A 23,220-nucleotide genomic window follows, 5' to 3' on the forward strand; every position below is an offset into this window, starting at 1 on the left:
ATGTTAAAAAATACACATACACAAAAACACAGTCTAGGCTATTGATCAGAACTTAGTATAACGGGCTAACACAGTATGGTGCGTGTCACCCAAAATGGGGATTTAAGAGAGAGAAAGAGAAAGTACATGAGAGAAATATACATTTGGGTGCATTTGTCAGCTATGCTTATTTTAACCCTAGCCTTGCCCCAAACTGCCGCTCTTATGGGTCAGAATATAATGTAATTAAGTGTTGGAGGTCTCAGATGTGAAGCTTCGCGTGGGTCGTTTAGGCTTCTCAATGACGCACTTCTCCTGCGCAACTCTCTGGTTGTCCTCACGATGCCAGTGTCTTTTTGGTTTAGTGGTCTGATTCCTCGCCCTTGCTCTGATAGGGGTCTACTGAGGACAGACGGCTCTGTAGCTCAGAGCTCACAGCGTAGGAATGAAACCGTGTAGATACCACAATTCGATGGAGAGTGGAGGCTAGGTGGTCCGGCTAGAATTCAATCGCTTAAACAGCTACTCATCAGTAGCATGGGTAGAAAAAGATTTTTGTCTTCAACCTTGGGTTGAGTTTTGGGTTTGTTTACTTTTTTGACCTCGGCTGCAGCTCTGGTCACTTAGTCTGATCTGTTCATTCTTAACTCACAGGTCTTATACCCTCGGGTCAGAAGTGGGCGTAACCACCTTTAGGGCAAATCTCTGGGTGTACCAAGTTAAGAGGCAAGGTCTAGATAGTTGTCTAAAATTGGATTTGAGTACAAACTTCACATTTCATCTATACCAAAACATTCTCTTTGATTTGGATATTTTCCACACAACGTATATCCTAGGAAAACTCTTACAGTTAATGTTTTCGTAATAACGTCATCTGTTAACCTTTAATAACAAAACAAAAATGGCATACATTTCCATAGATGGAATATCGTCATGACCACCATTGTGGCTGACAGAAACCATTGTTCCAAAGACCCTTTATTGCATGTTTAATGTTCTGAGGCTGGTTCTCCATAGTGAGAGGACAAAGGAATGTTGTCTGTGGCCTAAGATTTACCATGGGCGTGAGGGGTCATAAACCCCCCACATCTTCAGACCCCTACGTCTCTCCTCCTCTGTTGGGGGTGAGTTAATCTGTAAGGTTGTGGTCTCCTGTAACCTAACTTCCAGTAAATTTTAGCTAATGTCACACACTAGTGCATATATTTACTTTGTGTTAGATAAACACACATATCCATCTAAGCTGAGAGATTGGCAACAGTATGGCCACGGGAAGATGTTTTGGGGTGAGGGGGGTATTTTTCTCTGCTCTGCTGACAAATATGTATATTTGTCTCCGTTCTAATAAAGACAGAGTGCACTATTATGGTGGATTTTTAAATTTTTTGTATATTTTTTGTATCAATTTTGATTCATCAGGGGATGCTCTCTGCACCACTACTTCCAGTAGCTATGGACAAAAGTGGCTTAATATTGAAACATAGATGCATTCATACCATTTACAAGAATTTCACTAGGGTACCTATTTACTTTGTTGGAAAAACACACTTATCCATCTTAGCTGACAAAGTGGCAATGTCACTAGGCAGGTTACCCAGGTTTATTTGACAAAAACAACGTCGCAAAAAAAGTCCTTGCGACAGGTATAATGGAAACAGCATTTATAAGAAAAACATTCTAAAGATCGCCCGAAAAGTGATTGGTGGATTTGTTGTCGAACTTTATTTATTGCGACAAATTTATGATGGTAATTGTGCTTTTCGAAATAAATTATGATGGCCAAATAATTAACGTCTGCAGGGCACGTAATTTATCGACTAGTAAAAAAAAATCTTTGCAGGAAAATAATTGTCCTGACTTTCAAGAATTTCAGATCTACAGGAGTTCAAGTTTCACCAAAGCATGGATGTATAGATACGTTGGCACATGAGAATGATTAGAATAAGCCTATTGCAAATATTTGTAAATTCTTGAGTTCTATCCATGCTTGCATTTGCTGATTACCTAAGAAAATATTCAGACCCTTTGACTTTTTCCACATTTTGTTACATTTACAGACTTATTCAAAAATGGATTAAATAAAATACATATCCTCAACCTACACAAAACATCGCATTATGACAATGTGAAAACAGGTTTAGACATTGTTGCAAATGTATATAAAAAATAACACATACAGTTGAAGTCGGAAGTTAACATACACCACAAACACATTTAAAATTGTATACCATTCCTGACATTTAATCCTAGTAAACATTTCCTGTCTTATGTCAGTTAGGATCACCACATTTAAACTCATTTAACGTTTTATACAATTCCTGACATTTAATCCTAGTAAACATTTCCTGTCTTATGTCAGTTAGGATCACCACTTAATTTTAAGAATATGAAATGTCAGAATAATAGTAGAAAATTATTTATTATAGCTTTTATTTCTTTCATCGCATTCCCAGTGGGTCAGAAGTTTACATACACTCAATTAGTATTTGGTAGCATTGCCTTTAAATTGTTTAACTTGGGTCAAATGTTTCGGGTAGCCTTCCACAAGCTTCCCACAATAAATTGGGTGAATTTTGGCCCATTCCTCCTAACAGAGCTGGTGTAACTGAGTCAGGTTTGTAGGCCTCCTTGCTTGCACACGCTTTTTCAGATCTGCCCACAAATTTTCATCATTGACAAACAGTTCTATTTTTGTTTCATCAGACGAGAGGAAATGTATCCAAAAAATATGATCTTTGTCCCCATGTGCAGTTGCAAAACATAGTCTGGCTTTTTTGGAGCAGTTGCTTCTTCCTTGCTGACCGGCCTTTCAGGTTATGTTGATATAGGACTCGTTTTACTGTGGATATAGATATTTTCGTACCTGTTTCGTCCAGCATCTTCACAAGATCCTTTGCTGTTTTTCTGGGATTGATTTGCACTTTTCGCACCAAAGTACGTTAATCTCTAGGAGACAGAACGCGTCTCCTTCCTGAGCGGTATGACAGCTGCGTGGTCCCATGGTGTTTATACTTGCGTACTATTGTTTGTACAGATGAACGTGGTACCTTCAGGCATTTGGAAATTGCGCCCAAGGATGAACCAGACTTGTGGGGGTCTACAGTTTTTTTCCTGAGGTCTTGGCTGATTTCGATTGATTTTCCCATGATGTCAAGCAAAGAGGCACTGAGTTTGAAGGTAGGCCTTGAAATACATCCACAAGTATACCTTCGATTGACTCAAATGATGTCAATCAGCCTATCAGAAGATTCTAAAGCCATGACACAATTTTCTGGAATTTTCCAAGCTGTCAACTTAGTGTATGTAAACGTCTGAACCACTGGAATTGTGATACAGTGAAATAATCTGTCTGTAAACAATTGATGGAAAAATTACTTGTCATACACAAAGTAGAAGTCCTAACCAACTTGCCAAAACTATAGTTTGTTGACAAGACATTTGTGTGGAGTGGTTGAAAAATGAGTTTTAATGACTCCAACCTAAGTCTATGTAAACTTCCGATTTCAACAGCTGATACTATGCACACCGATACAAATAAAAATCATTATTCTTTTTGTGTTACTTTTTATTTTAGCCTACTTGGTAAATATTTTGTTCTTCTTGAACTGCACTGTTGGTTAAGGGCTTGTAAGTCAGCATTTCATGGTGAAGTCTACATCTTTTGTATTCGGTGCATGTGGCAAATAAAGTTTTATTTGAAATACAGTATTTCCATTTGATAAACCGTACATTTCAAAAATGGATATTAGAATAATTAGGATTACATTTTATCACAATAAGGAAGGTAAATAAAGATATTTGCAAAATGTATTACAATAAATATAAAAGTTTCAGACCCCCAAAGTAAACTATAGTTAAAATGAGTCCACGTCCCATGTCCCCCATTGCGTAGATGCCTCTATTCCAAGTGAGAGTGAAAGATGGGAACATTTGACCGTGCCCATCTAATTTATCTACGGTTGAAGCATATACAGTACGTTGTAGCTGGAGCTACACTATGCATGGAGTGTACTGTCACTAATTTACCTGCACCATAGTAATCATAAGAGGAAGGTCTTCATTTCTTTCTGCAGTAAGACAAGGATCAAATATGGGAAAGATTTTCCCTGAGAATTTGCACCCTGTGTAAGTGAATAGGTGAGACTTTGCATCAACATCAAAGAATGACACTTGGCCTTCCTTATAATCCAGGAAGACACCGACTTTCTGGGGTCGGGGAAAAGGTAAAATAAGGCGTGGAATATTTGTGAACGCCAGATATTCCTTGCCATCCCTGTGACACAGAGTCCATAACCCTTTCTCAGGCTCAGCTGAAATTAATTCCTTCCTAGGCACTGTCTCGCAAGCTACTCCTATAACCCAGTTTGATTTCTCCTGTAACCCAACTTCCCAATAATGTTTCCCATAGTTGTACCCTTGTTTGGCCAGGATACAGACATCCTCAGTGAATCTCTCAGGATTACCTGGGACCTTCAATTTCCTTGGCGATTTTCTCACTTGTTTTCCATCATTAGAGAGGATAAGCCATGGGCCTGCAGTGTTGGGGTCCATCGTCACGTCCACTACATTAATGTAGAAAAGTGAAACATCACATGCTATTCTCTGCACTGAAATTACATTTCTTAAATTATGTTCTGTACCTGCATATTTCTGCATCTCTTTCAGTTCTGTGGAAAAACAAGCCAAATTAGCGGTTAACTGTTACAATGAGAGGGAAGTTTTAATGTCCTGACTGTCCTTATTTGTTGTTAAACCAAGAGAACATGTATATCACAGATTTATGACTGGCATGTTATTAACACTTACACTTGACTGCTGACATGCACCATTTTTTGGATTGTATTAACAGTGGACTAATGAACAAAATACAGGAAAAAAGTGTATTTTAAGCCAGGGGTGTCAAACGCAGTCCATGGATGGCCTAGTGTCTGACCGTGTTTTCCTTTCAATTATGACCTAGAAACCAGGTGAGGAGAGTTCCTTACTAAATCAGTGACCTTACTTCTATCAACTACAACGGAGGAGTGAAAACCCGCAGACACTCTGCCCTCTGTGTAATTAGTTTGACACCTGTGTTTTAAGGCAAAACATGTAAAAACCCTGTAACATTTAAATACCCTGTGATTCAAACGTACCAATAGCTGACAGCTTTCTTATTTGGTCTTCGGTGGAGTCTTTCACGTGGAGCACTGTATTTCGAACACAGCCCAAGAAGTTGACTTGATAAACAGCAACATTAGTCCAGCTTTTAGATTTTGGAAGGGTAGTTTGCTTGTAAAAGCTCTGTTAAAAGGAAGGTAAAATGTTACTGTCAAAACATCTCAGAGGCCTGAAATACATAGCTTTTTCTTTCACGTTTCCAGCATAAGGAATGAACAAGATGAGTTTAAAAAAAAATTAAGTACTTCCACTGACCTGTAGAAGGTCGAGATGGTCCTCAGTGTGTGAGAGCTGCTCCAGCTCAGTACTTCTCCTCTGTAACTCAGTGATTTCCTGCTCCAGGTCATTGATGAGCCCTTCTGCCTGCCTTTCTGCTGATTTCTGCTTCTCCTCAATCACCTCTATGAGTTCAGCCTGGCTTGACTCAATAGATCGCATCAGTGCAGTGAAGACTTCAACACTGTCCGCTATTTCACTCTCTGCATTGTCCTGATAGGAATTGACATTGATTACATCAGACATCGACAGTAGATTTAGACTAATACCCAATGTGGTTTAGTTATACATGTAGATAAATTGTCCAGCATAATACATCTTGAAAAATTACATTTATGATTGGAAACGCATCAGCGATGCAACAACAAATAATGCTGAATACCTTGACATGCTGAATTCTTGAATCAGTCCCTCCTGGATTCTGCGATATGCATTTTGACAAAACTATCCCCGGCATATGTTAAGGCTATTTCCACAGCAAACATTTTAAATCATCGCAATATTGTAGCATAAAACTGACCTATTACCACAGTACAAAAAGATGGCTCGCAATTTCAACCAATCACTGCACATGAACGACATATGGTTCAATCATGCCCCATGTCAACACACCTTTTCCTCATCAGTGCATTCGTGTCAAATTGGAAAACATTTTGGCATGTTGTCATGCAAAATGTCAGAATAGCTGCAGCAAATTCAAGCATCACAAAAAATCCCTGCGGAATCCTGGGGGGACTGTTAATCTAAGGACTCACTCTATTTAACTTCACTGAAGCGTTGATCTCCTCCACCTTCAGCTGCCGGTCTTGGATCATCTGCTGCACATCTGCCTTTGACCTCCGAATAAGAGCCTGTGGACAACACGAGGCTACATCCTTCAAACTCAACGCTGGACCTCAAACCCAGTTCCACTGCATTTTTTCCCCCATTGTTCCACTCTAATCAGGGACTGATTTAGAGCTGGGACACCAGGTGTATGCAATAATTATCAGGTAGAATAGAAAACCAGCAGGCTCTGGACCACGTAGGGTAAGAGTTGAGTACCCCTGGGCTACACTCTTTCATTTATTCCCAAAATGTAGCTGGTGTAGGGCAGTTTCTTGGGATAAGATAACCTTATGTAAGGGATAATCAACAAGGGGCTATACGTTCCATGGAAAGTAATGAAATACATGGAAGGTGTGTTCCACGACATGCTAGCGGAGTGGAACTGACATTACACGAAGTTGCATTATTTTCTAGATATCTCATAGACACCTAATTGAATATCCCTTTTATACCATGGCTATAATTGAACACTAGGAATGTGCACTGCTGGGTGAATAGAAAGGTTCAGCACAATTGAAAAATATATGGCAAGTAGAAGTTCTAATTGGATGGTTTTCAGAGATGGATGGGAGGGGTTGAAGGTAACAAACAGATAACTATTGTAAAATGTACAGTGTATATATTACACTGAACAAAAATGCAATTGCAACAAGAAACAATTTCAAACATTTTACTGACAGATGAAGTCGGAAGTTTACGTACACACATGCCACCTCATGATGCCAGTCCTGAGTATGCTTCCCATGTTTAAAATGCTGTGTGAAACATGCTAATATAGGTACCATGACTTGGGATTTGTGCCTTGTAACTTGTTCATAGACTGCTTACGGGGTAAGGAAACCAATACGTAATTTTGCAATTTGAGTGAACTATCACTTAAAAAATTAAAATGAAAACTTTTGCTAAATAATTTTAGTTTCTATGACTTCATATAAAGAAATGTATACCTGTACCTCACAAATGTTTAGATAAAAATGTATAATATCTTAAACTGTCACTTCTATTTCTTTCAGTACTCGATTACTAAATCCAACACTACTATGCACTCTGTTCAAATGGAAAGGTAGCATTTACAGTTGAAGTTGGAAGTTGACATACACCTTAGCCAAATACATTTAAACTCAGTTTTTCACAATTCCTGACATTTAATCCTAGTAAAAATTCCCTGTTTTAGGTATGTTAGGATCACCACTTTATTTTAAGAATGTGAAATGTCTTGCACACGCTTTTTCAGTTCTGCCCACAAATTTTCTATGTGATTGAGGGCTTTGTGATGGCCACTCCAATACCTTCACTTTGTTGTCCTTAAGAAATTTTGCAACAATTTTGGATGTATGGAAGTCATTGTTCATTTGGAAGAAACATTTACAACCAAGCTTTAACTTCCTGAGTAATGTCTTGAAATGTTGCTTCAATATATCCATATAATTTTCCCACCTCATGATGCCATCTCTTTTGTGAAGTGCACCAGGCCGTCGTGCAGCAAAGCACCCCCACAACATGATGCTGCCACCCCTGTGCTTCATGGTTGGGATGGTGTTCTTTGGCTTGCAAACCTCCCCCTTTTTCCTCCAAATATATGGCCAAACAGTTCTATTATTGTTTCATCAGACCAGAGGACATTTCTCCAAAAAGTACGATATTTGTCCCCATGTGCAGTTGCAAATCGTAGTCTGTCTTTTTTGTAGCAGTTGTGGAGCAGTGGCATTTTCCTTGCTGACCGGCCTTTCAGGTTATGTTGATATAGGAATCGTTTCACTGTGGATAAAGATACTTTTGTAGCTGTTTCCTCCATCTTCACAAGGTCCTTTCTCTGTTGCTCTGTGATGGATTTGCACTTTTTTCACCAAAGTACATTCATCTCTAGGAGAAAACACATTACCTTCCTGAGCAGTATGACGGCTGCGTGGTCCCATGGTGTTTATACTTGCATACTATTGTTTGTACAGATGAACGTGGTATTTTCAGGCATTTGGAAATTGCTCCCAATGATGAACTAGACTTGTGGAGGTCTACAATTATTTTTCTGTGGTCTTGGCTGATTTATTTGGATTTTCCCATGATGTCAAGCAAAGATGCACTGAGTTTGAAGGTAGGCCTTGAAATACATCCACAAGTATACCTTCGATTGACTCAAATGATGTCAATTAGCCTATCAGAAGCTTCTAAAGTCATGACATCATCTTCTGGATTTTTCCAAGCTGTTTAAAGTTAGTTTATGTAAACTTCTGACCCACTGGAATTGTGATACAGTGAAGTAATCTGTCTGTAAACAATTGTTGGAAAAATTCCTTGTGTCATGCACAAAGTAGATGTCCTAACTGACTTGCCAAAACTATAGTTTGTTAAGGGCTAGGCCCCTTCGTTCTCCATTTCTGCCTGAATGACGTGCCCAAAGTAAACTGCCTGTAGCTCAGGCCCTGAAGTCAGGGTATGCAAAAATTGGTACCATTGGAAAGAAAACACTTGTTAAAATAATGTAGGAGGATATAACACAATAGATATGGTAGGATAATATAATACAATAGATATGGTAGGAGAAAATCCAAAGAAAAACCAACTGTATATTTTCCATCCTCTTAGAAATGCAAGAGAAAGGTCATATTGTAAATTATCTCCGTGGATGGAATTCCTATGGCTCCCATAGGGTGTCAGCAGTCTAAATTCAAGGTTTCAGTCTTGTAACATCAAAAACAAATAAGAAATAACAGTTTTTTAGTAGAAGGACACAGTCTTGGAAATCCGTGTTTGGGCACTCCATGAAGAAATTACACACCTGCTAAAAACATGCTTCTTTCCAAAATAAATATTATAGTTTGATAAAATTTTAAGGTATCTGAGGAGTAAATAGAATCATATTTTGACTTGTTGAAACAAAGTTTAGGGGTAGATTTTTGGAATCCTTTCTCTGCAAGTTGAACGAGTGGATTACTCTAATCGCTGTCGCCAACTAAACAGACTTTTTGGGATATAAATAAGGATTTTATCTAACAAAACGTCACCATGTTATAGCTAGGACCCTTTTGGATGACAAATTTGAAGATTTTCAAAAAGTAGGTGGAAATTTAATCTTTATATGTGAATGTATAAAACCTGTGCTGGTTTAAAAAATATTTTGATGTGGGGCGCCGTCCTCAAACAATCGCATGGCATGTTTTCACTGTAATAGCTACTGTAAATCGGAGAGAGCAGTTAGATTAACAAGAATTTAAGTTTTCAGCCAATATAAGACACTTATATGCACCTAAATGTTTAAAATCCATAATATTTGAATTGCGCGCCCTTCAGTTCCACCGGAAGTTGTCCCGCTAGCGGGACACTGATTCTTAACGTTTAGCAAGACATTTGTGGAGTGGTGGAAAAGTTAGTTTTAATGACTCCAACCTAAGTGTATGTAAACTTCCGACTTCAACTGTAGTTACAGTTCATATATGGAAATCAGTCAATTTAAATGAATTCATTAGGCCCTAATCTATGGATTTCACATGACTGAGCAGGGGAGCAGCAGGGCCTTGGCGGGCCCACCCACTTAGGAGCCAGGCCCAACCAATCATAATGAGTTTTTCCCCATAAAGAGTTTTTATTTCAGACCGAAACACTCCTCAGTACCCGCCCCCAACCAGACAGTCCTGCAGGTGAAGAAGCTGGACATGTGGGTCCTTGGCTGGCGTGTTGCCAATTGAACGCTCCCTCAACTTGAGACATCTGTGGCATTGTGTTGTGACAAAACTGCACATTTTAAAGTGGCCTTTTGTCCACAGCACAAGGTGCACCTGTGTAACAATCCTGCTGTTTAATATTCTTGATATGGCAAACCTGTCACGTGGATAGATTATTTTGGCAATGGAGAAATGCTGTCTAACAGGGATGCAAACAAATTTGTGCACAAAACTTAAGATAAATAAGCTTTTTGTGCATATGGAACAATTCTGCGATTTTATTTATTTATTTTTATTTCAGCTCATGATGCGACCAACACTTTTGATGTTGCGTTCATATTTTTGTTCAGTGTTGCATTGTTGTCCGTTAGTTTACTCCAATTAGGGGAGGGGTGATTGGGTTATGGGAAAGTAATGAAGAAGGAAAATTATATTTAAAAAATGAGAACTATATGGGCGATTGGATATGATGCAGACATTAACATTGATAGAACCCACAATCTGCAATAGTAAAGCTGATCTACCCCCTAAGCCTAGTGGTTAGAGTGGTGGACTAGCAACCAGAAGGTTGCAAGTTCAAAACTCTCGAGCTGGCAAGTGTGTCGTTCTGCCCCTGAACAGGCAGTTAACCCACTGTTCCTAGGCCGTCATTGAAAATAAGAATATGTTCTTAACTGACTTGCCTAGTTAAAAAAAAGAAAAAAAAGAGGTTTGTATATTTAGTGTTAAAAGGAAAATGTTAACGTCGTTAGGAAAAGGTACCATCTTTAGTTGCGCTTCTGTTTGTAGTGGCACAGTGTGGTGATGTTTGTGGTCTGTCTCAGCACAAAACTGACACACACATGTCTGGTCGCTCCTACAGAACAGCTCCAGCAGCCTATCATGCTTCTTGCACATCCTGTCCTCCAGGTTCTCCACAGGGTCAATCAGCTTGTGTCTCTTCAGATTCACCACTCTCTGATGAGGCTCCAGGTGAATCTCACAGTAAGAGGTCAGACACACCAGGCAGGACTTCAGGGCCTTGAGCTTCCTCTCAGAGCAGAGGTCACAGGCCACTTCTCCAGTTGCAGCAATGCACCCTTCATTAACTCTCATATTCCTAAAATGATCAACAACTTCTCTGAACGACGTGTTGATTCGAAGCTCAGGCCGTCTGTAAAATGTCTCCTTACACAAAGGACACTGGCACAGGTCACTGATATCCCAATACCCTCCGATACAATTCTTACAGAAGTTGTGGCCACATGGAGTGGAAACTGGGTCAGTGAACAACTCTAGACAGATGGAGCACTGGAATTGGCTTTCATTCAGGGAGGAAGCCATATCTGAAAATAGATACATTTGTTTGTCAGGCCATGTGAATCTTGACCCAAACCCCAAATATCCCATCATTTACAAAATTATCGTAACGCTTATGCTTGTGTTCACATTTTTTTTAATCAGTTTGTCAATGAGTGAGATGAAAAATGTCTTTAAAGGAAAATTTCAACTGAACATTTGTGTCTGAGGCACTTCCAGGTCACAGATATGTTTCACACATAATTGGCCAACAGGACGCACCGAATGACCACATCCGGTATATTGACTGCGTGGACAACATTTATAAGGTAAAAACAGTCCTGTTCTGCAAGGCCTCTGTTATAGCGATCACACGATACATTTGTGTGTATTTTAGATGTGGTTGTCCGTGTTCGATAGAGCCATTGTTCCTATCAGATGATTCATTGCTAGATGTCGAAGGTGACCAGTGTGGTATCACCTGAAAAGCATCAGTCTGGTATACTTTTGCAAAAGATATGCTTCACGAGATGTCTGCCTGGCTGTCTGAGAGGGTATGTCTGTATGTCAGGTTGAGGCTTTCACTATAACACATATGGAATCATGTAATAACCAAACAAGTGTTAAAAAAATACATTTTATATTTGAGATTCTTCAAATAGCAACCCTTTGACCAACCTTTCGATGCATTCACAAAAATTCTACAATCTAGAAAATAGTAAAAAATAAAGAAAATCCCTTGAATGAGTAGGTGTTCTAAAACTTTTGACCGGTAGTGTATATGCAAAAGCTTTCCAGACGGATGCTTATCAATGATATAATTTTGTTCAACTCTTGGTGAGGACTTGTGGTTTATGACAAAACAAACTGTTGTTATTAAAGTAATGAATATATACTGTAGAATGGCAGAGCTAAGGTGAAATGTCCCTTTAATGCCCTTGGTTTCTAAGACCATATCAGATGATCTCTAGAACAGGTTTAACAACACACTGTAAAAGTACAGGGTGACACATCAAGAATGGGAACAAACCAACATTAAGCAAATAGGTTCCTGAGAAATGACACCATCTTTTATAAACATGAGGAAATATCATTCTTGGTAAATGCTTGTAAACATTTTTTATATAAATACATCTATACACTTAAGAACTGTTCAGCCCCAAACAAATTCACTTGAAAGCGATTATATTCATCCATATACAACAATAAGCGGTGCATTGCGACAATGAATTTAGCACTTTCAGGCATTGTAAAAAACCCAAACTGCATATTCCATGACAGGAAAACTACTACAAGATATAACACCGAACAAAAAAAGATCTGACATTTATTATAATGGTTGGGATTAAGGCAACTTTTCCCCTAAGTACAGAGGAAGGCATTTTTTTAATATATTTTTTTCAGAAATGTACTAATTTACTGCATTTACTGCATAAGTATTAGAATACCATGATAAAGTTTTTAAAAAGTATGCTGTTTTAGTATTAATTTATGTTGATAATATGAAATTCCAAGGAACGTTCCTACCTGTGAATGTGTTGTCTTTCCTATTTACTTTCACTTTACATCAGGGACAAAGCATTAAATACTCCTCCTTCAAAAGATCTGTCAACCTAAAGTTTGACGCCCCCCCTCCATTTTAAAGTAGTCCATTTCTACTTCCGTGAATTTATTGGTACATGCCGCCACCTACTGTGCAGGATTGTGTATAGTTTAAACAGGTATAAAGCCAAGCAGCTAAACACTGCTGGAAAATTTGCTCAGAAATATAATCAAAGATGGTGGATAAATAAGATACTCCATCTGTTTTCCATTGAAATAAATTGTCAAGATTCCTGTCTGTAAGTTCATGGTTCCTAAATCTATGGCATGCTAACAAGAGAGAGGGAACAGTTGACTCTAGGCTACTTAGTGTCACCAGAGTGGCCCCACCCAAATAGAAAACATTTGGAGTAGAGTGTTTTGCTTTCTCTTCTGTCTCTGGTATAATGCATTGGCTGATCCCTCCTGCTGACCGAGAAGGAATTCTATGATTCCTCCTGGGGTAGCCTAGCGGTTAAGAGCGTGGGACCAGTAACCAAAAGGTTGTTGGTTAGAATCCCTGATATGACTAGGTGAAAAATCTGATATACCTTTGAGCAACCCTAGTTTGTCTGGAAGAGAGGGTCTGCTAAATGAATAAAGTGTAAAAATGTTACACCAACAGGAGGCTGGTGAGGGGAGGATGACTCATCAATGGCTGGAATGGAGTGAATTGACACATGGAAATAATGTGTCCGATACCATTCTGTTTCAGTTATTACTATGAGTGCTTCCTCCCCAAATAAGGCAGCCACCAGCTACCTGTGTCTGAAGTAGAACCCCGTTGAGTACTTTGAAATGGTGGAAGCCATAATTGGCACTGGCCATGATAAAACTGGCTTTGTGCTTTCAGAAGCATTCTAGACTGTGCTATCCAAAGATAAATAAATGCTACCTTTCCTGTTGAACAGAGTGCATAGTAGTGTAGGATTTAGTAATGGAGTATTGAGAGAAATAGAAGTCACAGTTTGAAATATTATTCATTTTTTTCTAAACATTTGAGGTACAGGGTGTACATTTCTTTATATGAAGTCATAGAAAATAAAATTCTCTAGCAAAAATATAAATAATTTGAACATACAAGGATAGTTCAATCAAATTGCAATATCACATATTGGTTTCCTTACCCCGTAAGCAGTCTATGGACAAGGTACAAGGCACAAATCCCAAAATGTAAAACAACAGGGGAAGCATACTCGGGACTACACCTTTGCTGACATGTGAATTATTTAACCATGACAAGCACTGAGGGATAAACAGAATAGTTAAACTGATTAGAAAAACATACAACTGCTAAATGTTCTGGGCCTGTATTCATATGTTGTCAGTAGGAGTGCTGATCTACAGTAAATCCAGCAGTTCCCCTCTGAATGTATAATCTGACTCTGGCTTTTGGTCTGACTCTTTCACTATTTGGTATTTTGACCAATCACATCAAATCTTTTTCAAATGAGTTAGTGAAAAACAATATCAGAATTGGTTTCCTTGTGTAAACACAGCCTAATTGGTCTTTTGACTATTCAGATCAGGGGAACATTCCTCCTCATACCTTACAATGCCTGGATAGGTATTTTAAGTATAAGCTAACAACATATTTGACCGGTTTCAAGAAGCTAGGCATATGCTGCACGTCACTTTCAGAGGAGAGCCATTACGGGTTACTTTGACAAATTGTTTATCGAAATTAGTTTCGTACTGATGATTTACCTCTCCAGAGAACGCATTCCCACTGCTACAGAATCCAATTGCGTCAAGCTATACACCACTCCAGCCGACATTTGGTGCTCTTCTATGGAAACTCATTTCATGAAGCTTCCAACAAACAGTTATTGTGCTAAAGTTGCTTGCAGAGGCAGTTTGGAACTCCGTAGTGAGGGTTGCAACCGAGGAAAGACGTGCTTTAGCACTCGGTGGTCTCTTCGGTCTTCTGTGAGCTTGTGTGGCCTACCACTTTGCGGCTGAGCCGTTGTTGTTCCTAGACTTTTCCACTTAACAATAACAGCACTTACAGTTGACCAGGGCAGCTCGAGCAGTGCAAAAATTGATGTCTTATTGGAAAGGTGGCATCCTATGACGGTGCCACTTTGAAAGTAACTGAGCTCTTTAGTAAGGCCATTTTACTGCCAGTGTTTGTCTATGGATATGGCATGGCTGTGTGTTCGATTGTATACCCCTGTCAGCAACAGGTGTGGCTGAAATAGCCAAATCCACTAATTTGAAGGGGTATCCACATACTTGTTTATTTATAGTGTACCTTAATATATGACCCTTTTCAAGAAGCTAGGCAAATGTCGCATGTCACGACTTCACAGGTAAGGTATTTGAAGTTTATTTGTTTCATTTTTTGTAAAAATATTTTCATTGAACCAGACATTGTAGAGTCTTCCCCATCACCGTCAGCAAAAGAAACGGTGATCAACAGTGTTGTCACTGAAGTTGACCCAGTTTTGAAATCGGTGGAAGCAGAGAAATGATTTACAAGTGCGGAGAGAGTCGAAAAGAGAACACAGGATGCTGTTGTAAAAAACACCTGTCTCTGTACTAATAGCTAGCTAACGTTAGCTGGCTGGCTCACTAGCTAATGTTACGTGCATAATCTGTGTAGTAATATTATTTGTATCTCAGAAAGCCGTTTGCATTGCTAGATATAGCCTAATGTTAGCTAGGTAGCTACAGTAACATTGAACCTACTGTAGTTGGTTAGCTTTAGCTACCGGCAGATTCATGCATGGTGCATGCGTGGAATTATGAGATTGGATTATGGTTCATAGTTTAGCTAGCTAAATATCTTAACAAAAGACTCCACTATTTAAGTAATCATTTCACCGTATCGCTTACACGTTCTGTATGCTGTGCAGGTGACAAACAAACGTTTAATTTATTGTGATATAGTGTGTGATTACCAGAGATGGTAATGTGAAGAACAACACGACTGGCACCAAAGTCAGACTAGAATAAAGGCCAAGGACTAGATGAAGTGTATTTTTACATAGAGTTTTTCCTTATTGTAGGCTACTCCTTTAACCACTTTTAGTCTTGAAATCTTTGGGTGTTTACTACATTACCATAATCACTCTGTTTAGTACATGGACCCCATGTCACTCCTTAAAGACATGGGTGGGGCTAACATGGTGACCACACTGCTCGCGTTGCAAAATAAATGCACACATACATGTTTATTTTAGGAATAAGGCCTGTTTTTCTTTTGAAGCCAGAAGGAGGCTAGTATCAGCTACATTTATGCCTTTACTAGACCATGGGGATATTTTATATATGAATGCTTCCGCTCAGTGTTTGAGATCAATTGACACTCTTTTTACCATGGCACTTTGAGATTTATTTTAAACTGCAAAACCCTTACGCACCACTGCACTTTGTATACCAGGGTTGGCTGGCCTTCTCTAGTCACTCGTAGGCTCAGTCACTGGTATACTTTTATTTACAAAGCCATTTTGGGTCTACTACCTATTTATTTGTGCATTTTTATTGTTCAGAAATGCAGGCAATCTCAACATTGTGTGTTTCAGGGAAGACATCCTCCTCCCTCATGTGGTACCCTTCCTGCAGGCTCCTCCTGACATGACTCTAGCATGACAATGCCACCAACCATACTGCTCGTTCTGTGCATGGTTTCCTGCAAGACAGGAATGTCAGTGTTCTGCTATGGCCAGCGAAGAGCCCGGATCTCAGTTCCATTGAGCACATCTGGGACCTGTTGGATCGGAGGGTGAGGGCTAGGGCTAGGGCCATTCCCCCAAGAAATATCAAGAACATGGAGGTACCTTGGTGCGAGTAACATCTCACAGCAAGAACTGGCACATCTGGTGCAGTCCATGAGGAGGAGATGCACTGCAGTATTTAATGCAGGCTGAGATTTAGGCTTCTTTTCCCCTCAAGTACAAAGGAAAGCATATATTTGTTTTTTGGTGTCATATACTCATTCTTTAGGAACATTAGAATACCATCATAGACTTCTAAAAGGGTATGTTGTTTTAGTATTCAGTTACCTGTTTATAGTACGGAATTCTATTACAAGGAACATTCCTACCTGTGAATTTGTTGTCTCCTATTTACTTTCACTTTACATCAGGGACAAAGCATACATACTCCTTCAGAAGTTCTGTCACCCTAAAGCTGTAAAGAGGACACATCCCTATCTTTGCCATTTCCGTGTATGTGACAGTTTGACCAGAACCATTGAGTGCTCTCTCCATTTTAAAATAGTAAAAGGTTATTCTACTTCTAGGAGATTATTGGTGGTTTGTTAAAATGAAAAGGTGCATAATGCCTACTATTGTGATGTATGTTGTATAGTTTCAACAGGCATAAAGCAAAGCACCTGTACGGTGCTGGAATATTTGCTCAGAAGTATAATGCATTGGCTTATCACTCCCGCTGACCTGGATGGAATTCTGCTTAACCCATCAGAAGTGTATGTGTTTGATACCGTTTTCCATGTATTCCGTTCCATGTATGTTTGTTAACTTGCTACAGTGCCTTGCGAAAGTATTCGGCCCCCTTGAACTTTGCGACCTTTTGCCACATTTCAGGCTTCAAACATAAAGATATAAAACTGTATTTTTTTGTGAAGAATCAACAACAAGTGGGACACAATCATGAAGTGGAACGACATTTATTGGATATTTCAAACTTTTTTAACAAATCAAAAACTGAAAAATTGGGCGTGCAAAATTATTCAGCCCCCTTAAGTTAATACTTTGTAGTCTCTATCAGTTTTGCACATCGAGAGACTGACATTTTTTCCCATTCCTCCTTGCAAAACAGCTCGAGCTCAGTGAGGTTGGATGGAGAGCATTTGTGAACAGCAGTTTTCAGTTCTTTCCACAGATTCTCGATTGGATTCAGGTCTGGACTTTGACTTGGCCATTCTAACACCTGGATATGTTTATTTTTGAACCATTCCATTGTAGATTTTGCTTTATGTTTTGGATCATTGTCTTGTTGGAAGACAAATCTCCATCCCAGTCTCAGGGCTTTTGCAGACTCCATCAGGTTTTCTTCCAGAATGGTCCTGTATTTGGCTCCATCCATCTTCCCATCAATTTTAACCATCTTCCCTGTCCCTGCTGAAGAAAAGCAGGCCCAAACCATGATGCTGCCACCACCATGTTTGACAGTGGGGATGGTGTGTTCAGGGTGATGAGCTGTGTTGCTTTTACGCCAAACATAACGTTTTGCATTGTTGCCAAAAAGTTCAATTTTGGTTTCATCTGACCAGAGCACCTTCTTCCACATGTTTGGTGTGTCTCCCAGGTGGCTTGTGGCAAACTTTAAACGACACTTTTTATGGATATCTTTAAGAAAAGGCTTTCTTCTTGCCACTCTTCCATAAAGGCCAGATTTGTGCAATATACGACTGATTGTTGTCCTATGGACAGAGTCTCCCACCTCAGCTGTAGATCTCTGCAGTTCATCCAGAGTGATCATGGGCCTCTTGGCTGCATCTCTGATCAGTCTTCTCCTTGTATGAACTGAAAGTTTAGAGGGACGGCCAGGTCTTGGTAGATTTGCAGTGGTCTGATACTCCTTCCATTTCAATATTATCGCTTGCACAGTGCTCCTTGGGATGTATAAAGCTTGGGAAATCTTTTTGTATCCAAATCCGGCTTTAAACTTCTTCACAACAGTATCTCGGACCTGCCTGGTGTGTTCCTTGTTCTTCATGATGCTCTCTGCGCTTTTAACGGACCTCTGAGACTATCACAGTGCAGGTGCATTTATATGGAGACTTGATTACACACAGGTGGATTGTATTTATCATCATTAGTCATTTAGGTCAACATTGGATCATTCAGAGATCCTCACTGAACTTCTGGAGAGAGTTTGCTGCACTGAAAGTAAAGGGGCTGAATAATTTTGCACGCCCAGTTTTTCAGTTTTTGATTTGTTAAAAAAGTTTGAAATATCCAATAAATGTTGTTCCACTTCATGATTGTGTCCCACTTGTTGTTGATTCTTCACAAAAAAATACAGTTTTATATCTTTATGTTTGAAGCCTGAAATGTGGCAAAAGGTTGCAAAGTTCAAGGGGGCCGAATACTTTCGCAAGGCACTGTATGTGTATAAAAAAGTGTGATTTTTGTTCTCTTTTATTACAGCTGTATTCCTATGACTGTTTATTGTTGAAGTGATAATGCCTGAGAAGCCGGTGTTTGGAGGATATATTGGCACGGGTGTTGTTAGGCCTGAGATGAAGTCGAGGGCTGGCAAACCGTACCAATATATCCTCCAAAAACCGGACTTGAGGGCTTTATGAGTTTTATACAACCGGTTACCAACATATTCAAATAATGATTGATATATCTTCATGAAAAACTTGAAAAACAAGCGTTTGTTCTATCGGTTTAGTTGCCAGAGACACTACCAAGTCGTTAAGTCTTTTGTTCTCTATCTATGGACGCCATCCAGTCGTTTGTTCTAAATGTTCCATTGCCATACTGGCTCGCAATGTTCTTATCCCTTGTTTGCTTGCTAGTAAACTACGGCAAAACTTACAGTTACTTCAAACAATGCAGCCAGAATAACAGCAAAGTAACTGCATTTGCGTTTGTTAAAGCTGTTTTCTAGTGACATTTATTTGGATACGTCCATAACAATGAGCTAATGATGGGTGATTTCGACTGGCATAGAACATGTGCTCTCTTGTCAGGACACTGTTGTTCAGATGAGCTAGCCAACAACACAGTTAACACAATCACTTCAAACTGAAGCTGGAAAGACAGCAAACTACAGTAACTGCATTTCATTTAGTTTAACCTGATTTTTTTAAATTGACATTTCTCTGTGTAGATCAATACAAATGATGCCAGTTGTCTGCCTGTCTGTCTCATCCCTCTTCCCGACACGTGTTGGGGATTAATCAGAATTAGTTGGGTAACATAGATAGGATGTTTTATTTTCATGATATGCTTATGAGTTAGTTCTCATAAGAATGTATTTCGTTGTACTATAGTGGTGGCCATTGGCAGTTATCTGTTCTCTGTCAGGACTAAGTTGCTTGGGCCGCAGAGAGGGGAGAGGTCAAGGTGTCATCATGTGTAAACATATCTTTTGCTCCACTGTGTCTGTGTGCCAGTCACTCCCTACTTTTCCCATCGGGGAGAGGAGGATGGCAGTGTCTGGAATCATTCTATGCTCCCTCTTTTGTTGCTCCTATCTTGACCTATAGCCTCACTCTCCTCTCCGTGAGCTTGTCCAGGATTGGTTGTATTTAGAATTGGTTGTATCTAAATGACAATTTGATATATATCATAGGGTGGGGGTAATGTCTTGGTACCATTTTGTACCAAGGACGAGATAAGAGCTTTGTTTAGGAGACCAAACTGAACGATAATTTATAGCCAACTCTGTCTGGCTAGGGGATATTCCTCTCTGAAGTAAAGTCTTTCTTTGTGTAAGTTCCTAAGACCTGTGGTTTGTCATGTCGTCTATGGGGGGTGGATCTTTGCTAGAAAGGATCCCATTTGCCATTATGTTGACCACTCTCAACTTTTCATTAGAGATACTGAACTGTTGAAAGTCAAAATGCTATTGCAAAAGCTTAATTATTATTATTAACATAAATCTTGAATAACGTTCCAACCGGAGAATTACATTGACTTCAGATGAGCGATGGAACAGAGCTCCCTCTCATGTGAACATGTATGGTTAGAGCATGGTCAGGTCATGGCAGACCTGACTAATTCCCCTCTCATTCGGCCCCCCTTCACAGTAGAGGCATCAGACAAGGTTCTACAGACCGTTGACATCTAGTGGAAGCTATAAGAAGTGCAAACTCATCCATATCTCGCTGTGAAATCTTGGTTGAATATCGACCAGTCTCAGAATTCCCACTTCCTGTTTGGAACACTTAAACAACACAATGTCTGTTTGTGGAATTGTTCTTTGTGTAGGGTGTTACGCTACAGGCTGGCTTGCGCTAGGTTTCTTTCAAACCTAGGTCTGTTTGTTTTGTTTAATCCAGTTCATGTTTACCGTGGTTGTGCTTTGTGCTGCCTCACCTGTGCCTTTGGGCCAGGGTGTAAATTAAAGTTCTCTGCTCTCCTGCGCCTGACTTCCCGGCAACCAGTCACTCACCCCCCTCAGACCATGAGAGTCCTTTTGTAACGGGGTGAGTGACTGGTTGAAACCAAGATTGAACTCTTTGGCCTGAATGCCAAGCAGCCTTATTCTAAAATGGATTAAATAGATACAAATCCTCAATCTACACACAATGCCCCATAATGACAAAGCAAAAACAAGTTTTTATCAATACATGTACATTTAGAACCTTCCAATATCTGTACCTCTCCAACATTTAGGAATTAATTGAAGAGTTGCCAGATGGAAGCCAATCCTCAGTAAATGGCACATGACAGCCCACTTGAAGTTTCTCTGGTCTCTGGTCTGATGAAACCAAGATTGAACTCTTTGGCCTGAATGCCAAGTGTCATGTCTGGAGGAAACCTGGCACAATCCCTACGGTGAATCATGGTGGTGGTAGCATCATGCTGTGGGGATGTTTTTCAGTGGCACGGACTGGGAGACTTGTCAGGATCGAGGGAAAGATGAACAAAGTACAGATATATCCTTGATAACCTGCTCCAGAGCGCTCAGGACCTCAGAATGATGCGAAGGTTCACCTTCCAACACGACAATGACTCTAAGCACACAGCAAAGACAACGCAGGTGTGGCTTCGGGACAAGTCTCAATGTCCTTGAGTAGCGCTGCCAGAGCCCGGACTTGAACCCGATCAAACATCTCTGGAGAGACCTGAAAATAGCTGTGGAGCGATGCTCCCCATCCAAACTGAAAGAGCTTGACAGGATCTGCAGAGATGACTGGGAGAAACTTCCCAAATAAAGGTGTGCCAAGCTTGTAGTGTCATACCCAAGAAGAATCTAGTCTAATTGCTGCCAAATGTACTTCAACAAAGTACTGAGTAAAGAATCTGAATACTTATCTAAATCTTTTTTTTTTTATATATATATATATACATTTGCACACGTTTAAAAAAAACTGTTTTGCTTTGACATTATGGGGTATTGTATTTATATTGATGAGGAGAAATAACAATTTAATAATTTTTAGAATGTAACAAAACGTGGAAAAGGTCAAGGGGTCCAAATACTGTACGAATGCATTGTAATAAAGTGAGTTCCAAAAGTATTGGGACATGGACTCCTGTCTCAGCCTCCAGTATTTATGCTGCAGTAGTTTATGTGTCGGGGGGCTGGGGTCAGTTTGTTATATCTGGAGTACTTCTCCTGTCCTGTGTGAATCTAAGTGTGCGTCCTCTAATTCTCTCCTTCTCTCTTTCTTTCTCTCTCTCGGAGGACCTGAGCCCTAGGACCATGCCCCAGGACTACCTGACATGATGACTCCTTGCTGTCCCCAGTCCACCTGGCCATGCTGCTGCTCCAGTTTCAACTGTTCTGCCTTACTATTATTCGACCATGCTGGTCATTTATGAACATTTGAACATCTTGGCCATGTTCTGTTATAATCTCCACCCGGCACAGCCAGAAGAGGACTGGCCACCCCACATAGCCTGGTACCTCTCTAGGTTTCTTCCTAGGTTTTGGCCTTTCTAGGGAGTTTTTCATAGCCACCGTGCTTCTACACCTGCATTGCTTGCTGTTTGGGGTTTTAGGCTGGGTTTCTGTACAGCACTTTGAGATATCAGCTGATGTACGAAGGGCTATATAAATAAATTTGATTTGATTTGATTTGGACACATTTCTTGTTGTTTTGACTCTGTACTCGTTTGGACTTTTCATCCATATCGGTATAACTGTTTCAAAATTAAAGCACTTTGTGAAAGGGGGGGGGGGCAATGCACACAATGTGTATTTAAGTATAGAAAGTGAAGAATGTGGTCCAATATTACTAGCAGGCAATGCCAACATCGAGATTGTGACTCTACAGTTTTTGTGTACCATCATCTTTGAAATGCAAGAGAAAGACCATAATGTATTATTCCAGCCAACTCAGCTGCAATTTAGATTTAAAAGTTTTAGACTGATCTAGTGAACCATTGTATTTCTGTTAATTTTGTATCAAGACGGCCCAAATGTGCTTCATGTGTTTATTAATAAAGTTTCATGTGATGAAATGCATATTTACTCTGTTCCATCTCACTGCGCAATCTAGTCTTATACATTGCCTGGTTGGGCTGATAAACTTGATTTCCACTATGCAAAGCATCTTGACATTATCTCCCATTTCTTTTAGACTAGCATTTGGTTTTCAAAAGCGGAGATTTGTATAAATCTTGCTGTTTGTCCCGTCGACATTTGCAACATTGTTTCAATATTGCAAGTCGATCTCCAGCTGTCCCCCATAGTAATGAATGTGTGTCGTGGAAATTTCCTTAATTACCAAATGATGAGAGAGCAAATCACACACCAGTCAGAGTTATGCTTAATCTTCACCTTTAAAACCTGTTAGGGCCAGGTG

The 23,220-nt window shown here is 39.7% G+C and overlaps 1 protein-coding gene across 2 annotated transcripts; it reads right to left on the reverse strand.

Moving 5' to 3' along the window:
• Nucleotides 1–1,803: 1,803 nt before the first annotated feature.
• Nucleotides 1,804–12,731, reverse strand: LOC109906344 (E3 ubiquitin-protein ligase TRIM41). Of its 2 annotated transcripts, XM_020504005.2 has the most exons (7): nucleotides 12,708–12,731; nucleotides 10,665–11,227; nucleotides 6,171–6,266; nucleotides 5,395–5,628; nucleotides 5,115–5,262; nucleotides 4,620–4,646; nucleotides 1,804–4,541 (listed from the first exon to the last, which is right to left on the reverse strand). In XM_020504005.2, the coding sequence occupies exons 2-7, from the start codon at nucleotides 11,223–11,225 to the stop codon at nucleotides 3,997–3,999; spliced, it is 1,611 nt and encodes a 536-aa protein (XP_020359594.1). In that variant the 5' UTR covers nucleotides 11,226–11,227; nucleotides 12,708–12,731; the 3' UTR covers nucleotides 1,804–3,996. The 2 variants fall into 2 exon arrangements, with proteins under 2 accessions (XP_020359594.1, XP_031648847.1); XM_031792987.1 differs by lacking the exon at nucleotides 12,708–12,731 and having other exon boundaries at nucleotides 10,665–11,263.
• Nucleotides 12,732–23,220: the final 10,489 nt, after the last annotated feature.

This window comes from Oncorhynchus kisutch, linkage group LG16 (genome assembly GCF_002021735.2).
Source record: "Oncorhynchus kisutch isolate 150728-3 linkage group LG16, Okis_V2, whole genome shotgun sequence".
NCBI classification, from domain to species: Eukaryota; Metazoa; Chordata; class Actinopteri; order Salmoniformes; family Salmonidae; genus Oncorhynchus; species Oncorhynchus kisutch.

Coding starts and splice junctions, on each gene's coding strand:
- LOC109906344 (XM_031792987.1), bottom strand. CDS start 11,243: ATGTATCTATTTTCAGATATGGCTTCCTCCCTGAATGAAAGCCAATTC. Junction 5,263..5,394: donor ACCATCTCGACCTTCTACAG/GTCAGTGGAAGT, acceptor TCCTTTTAACAG/AGCTTTTACAAGCAAACTAC. Junction 4,647..5,114: donor AAGAAAGCTGTCAGCTATTG/GTACGTTTGAAT, acceptor GTTTTTCCACAG/AACTGAAAGAGATGCAGAAA.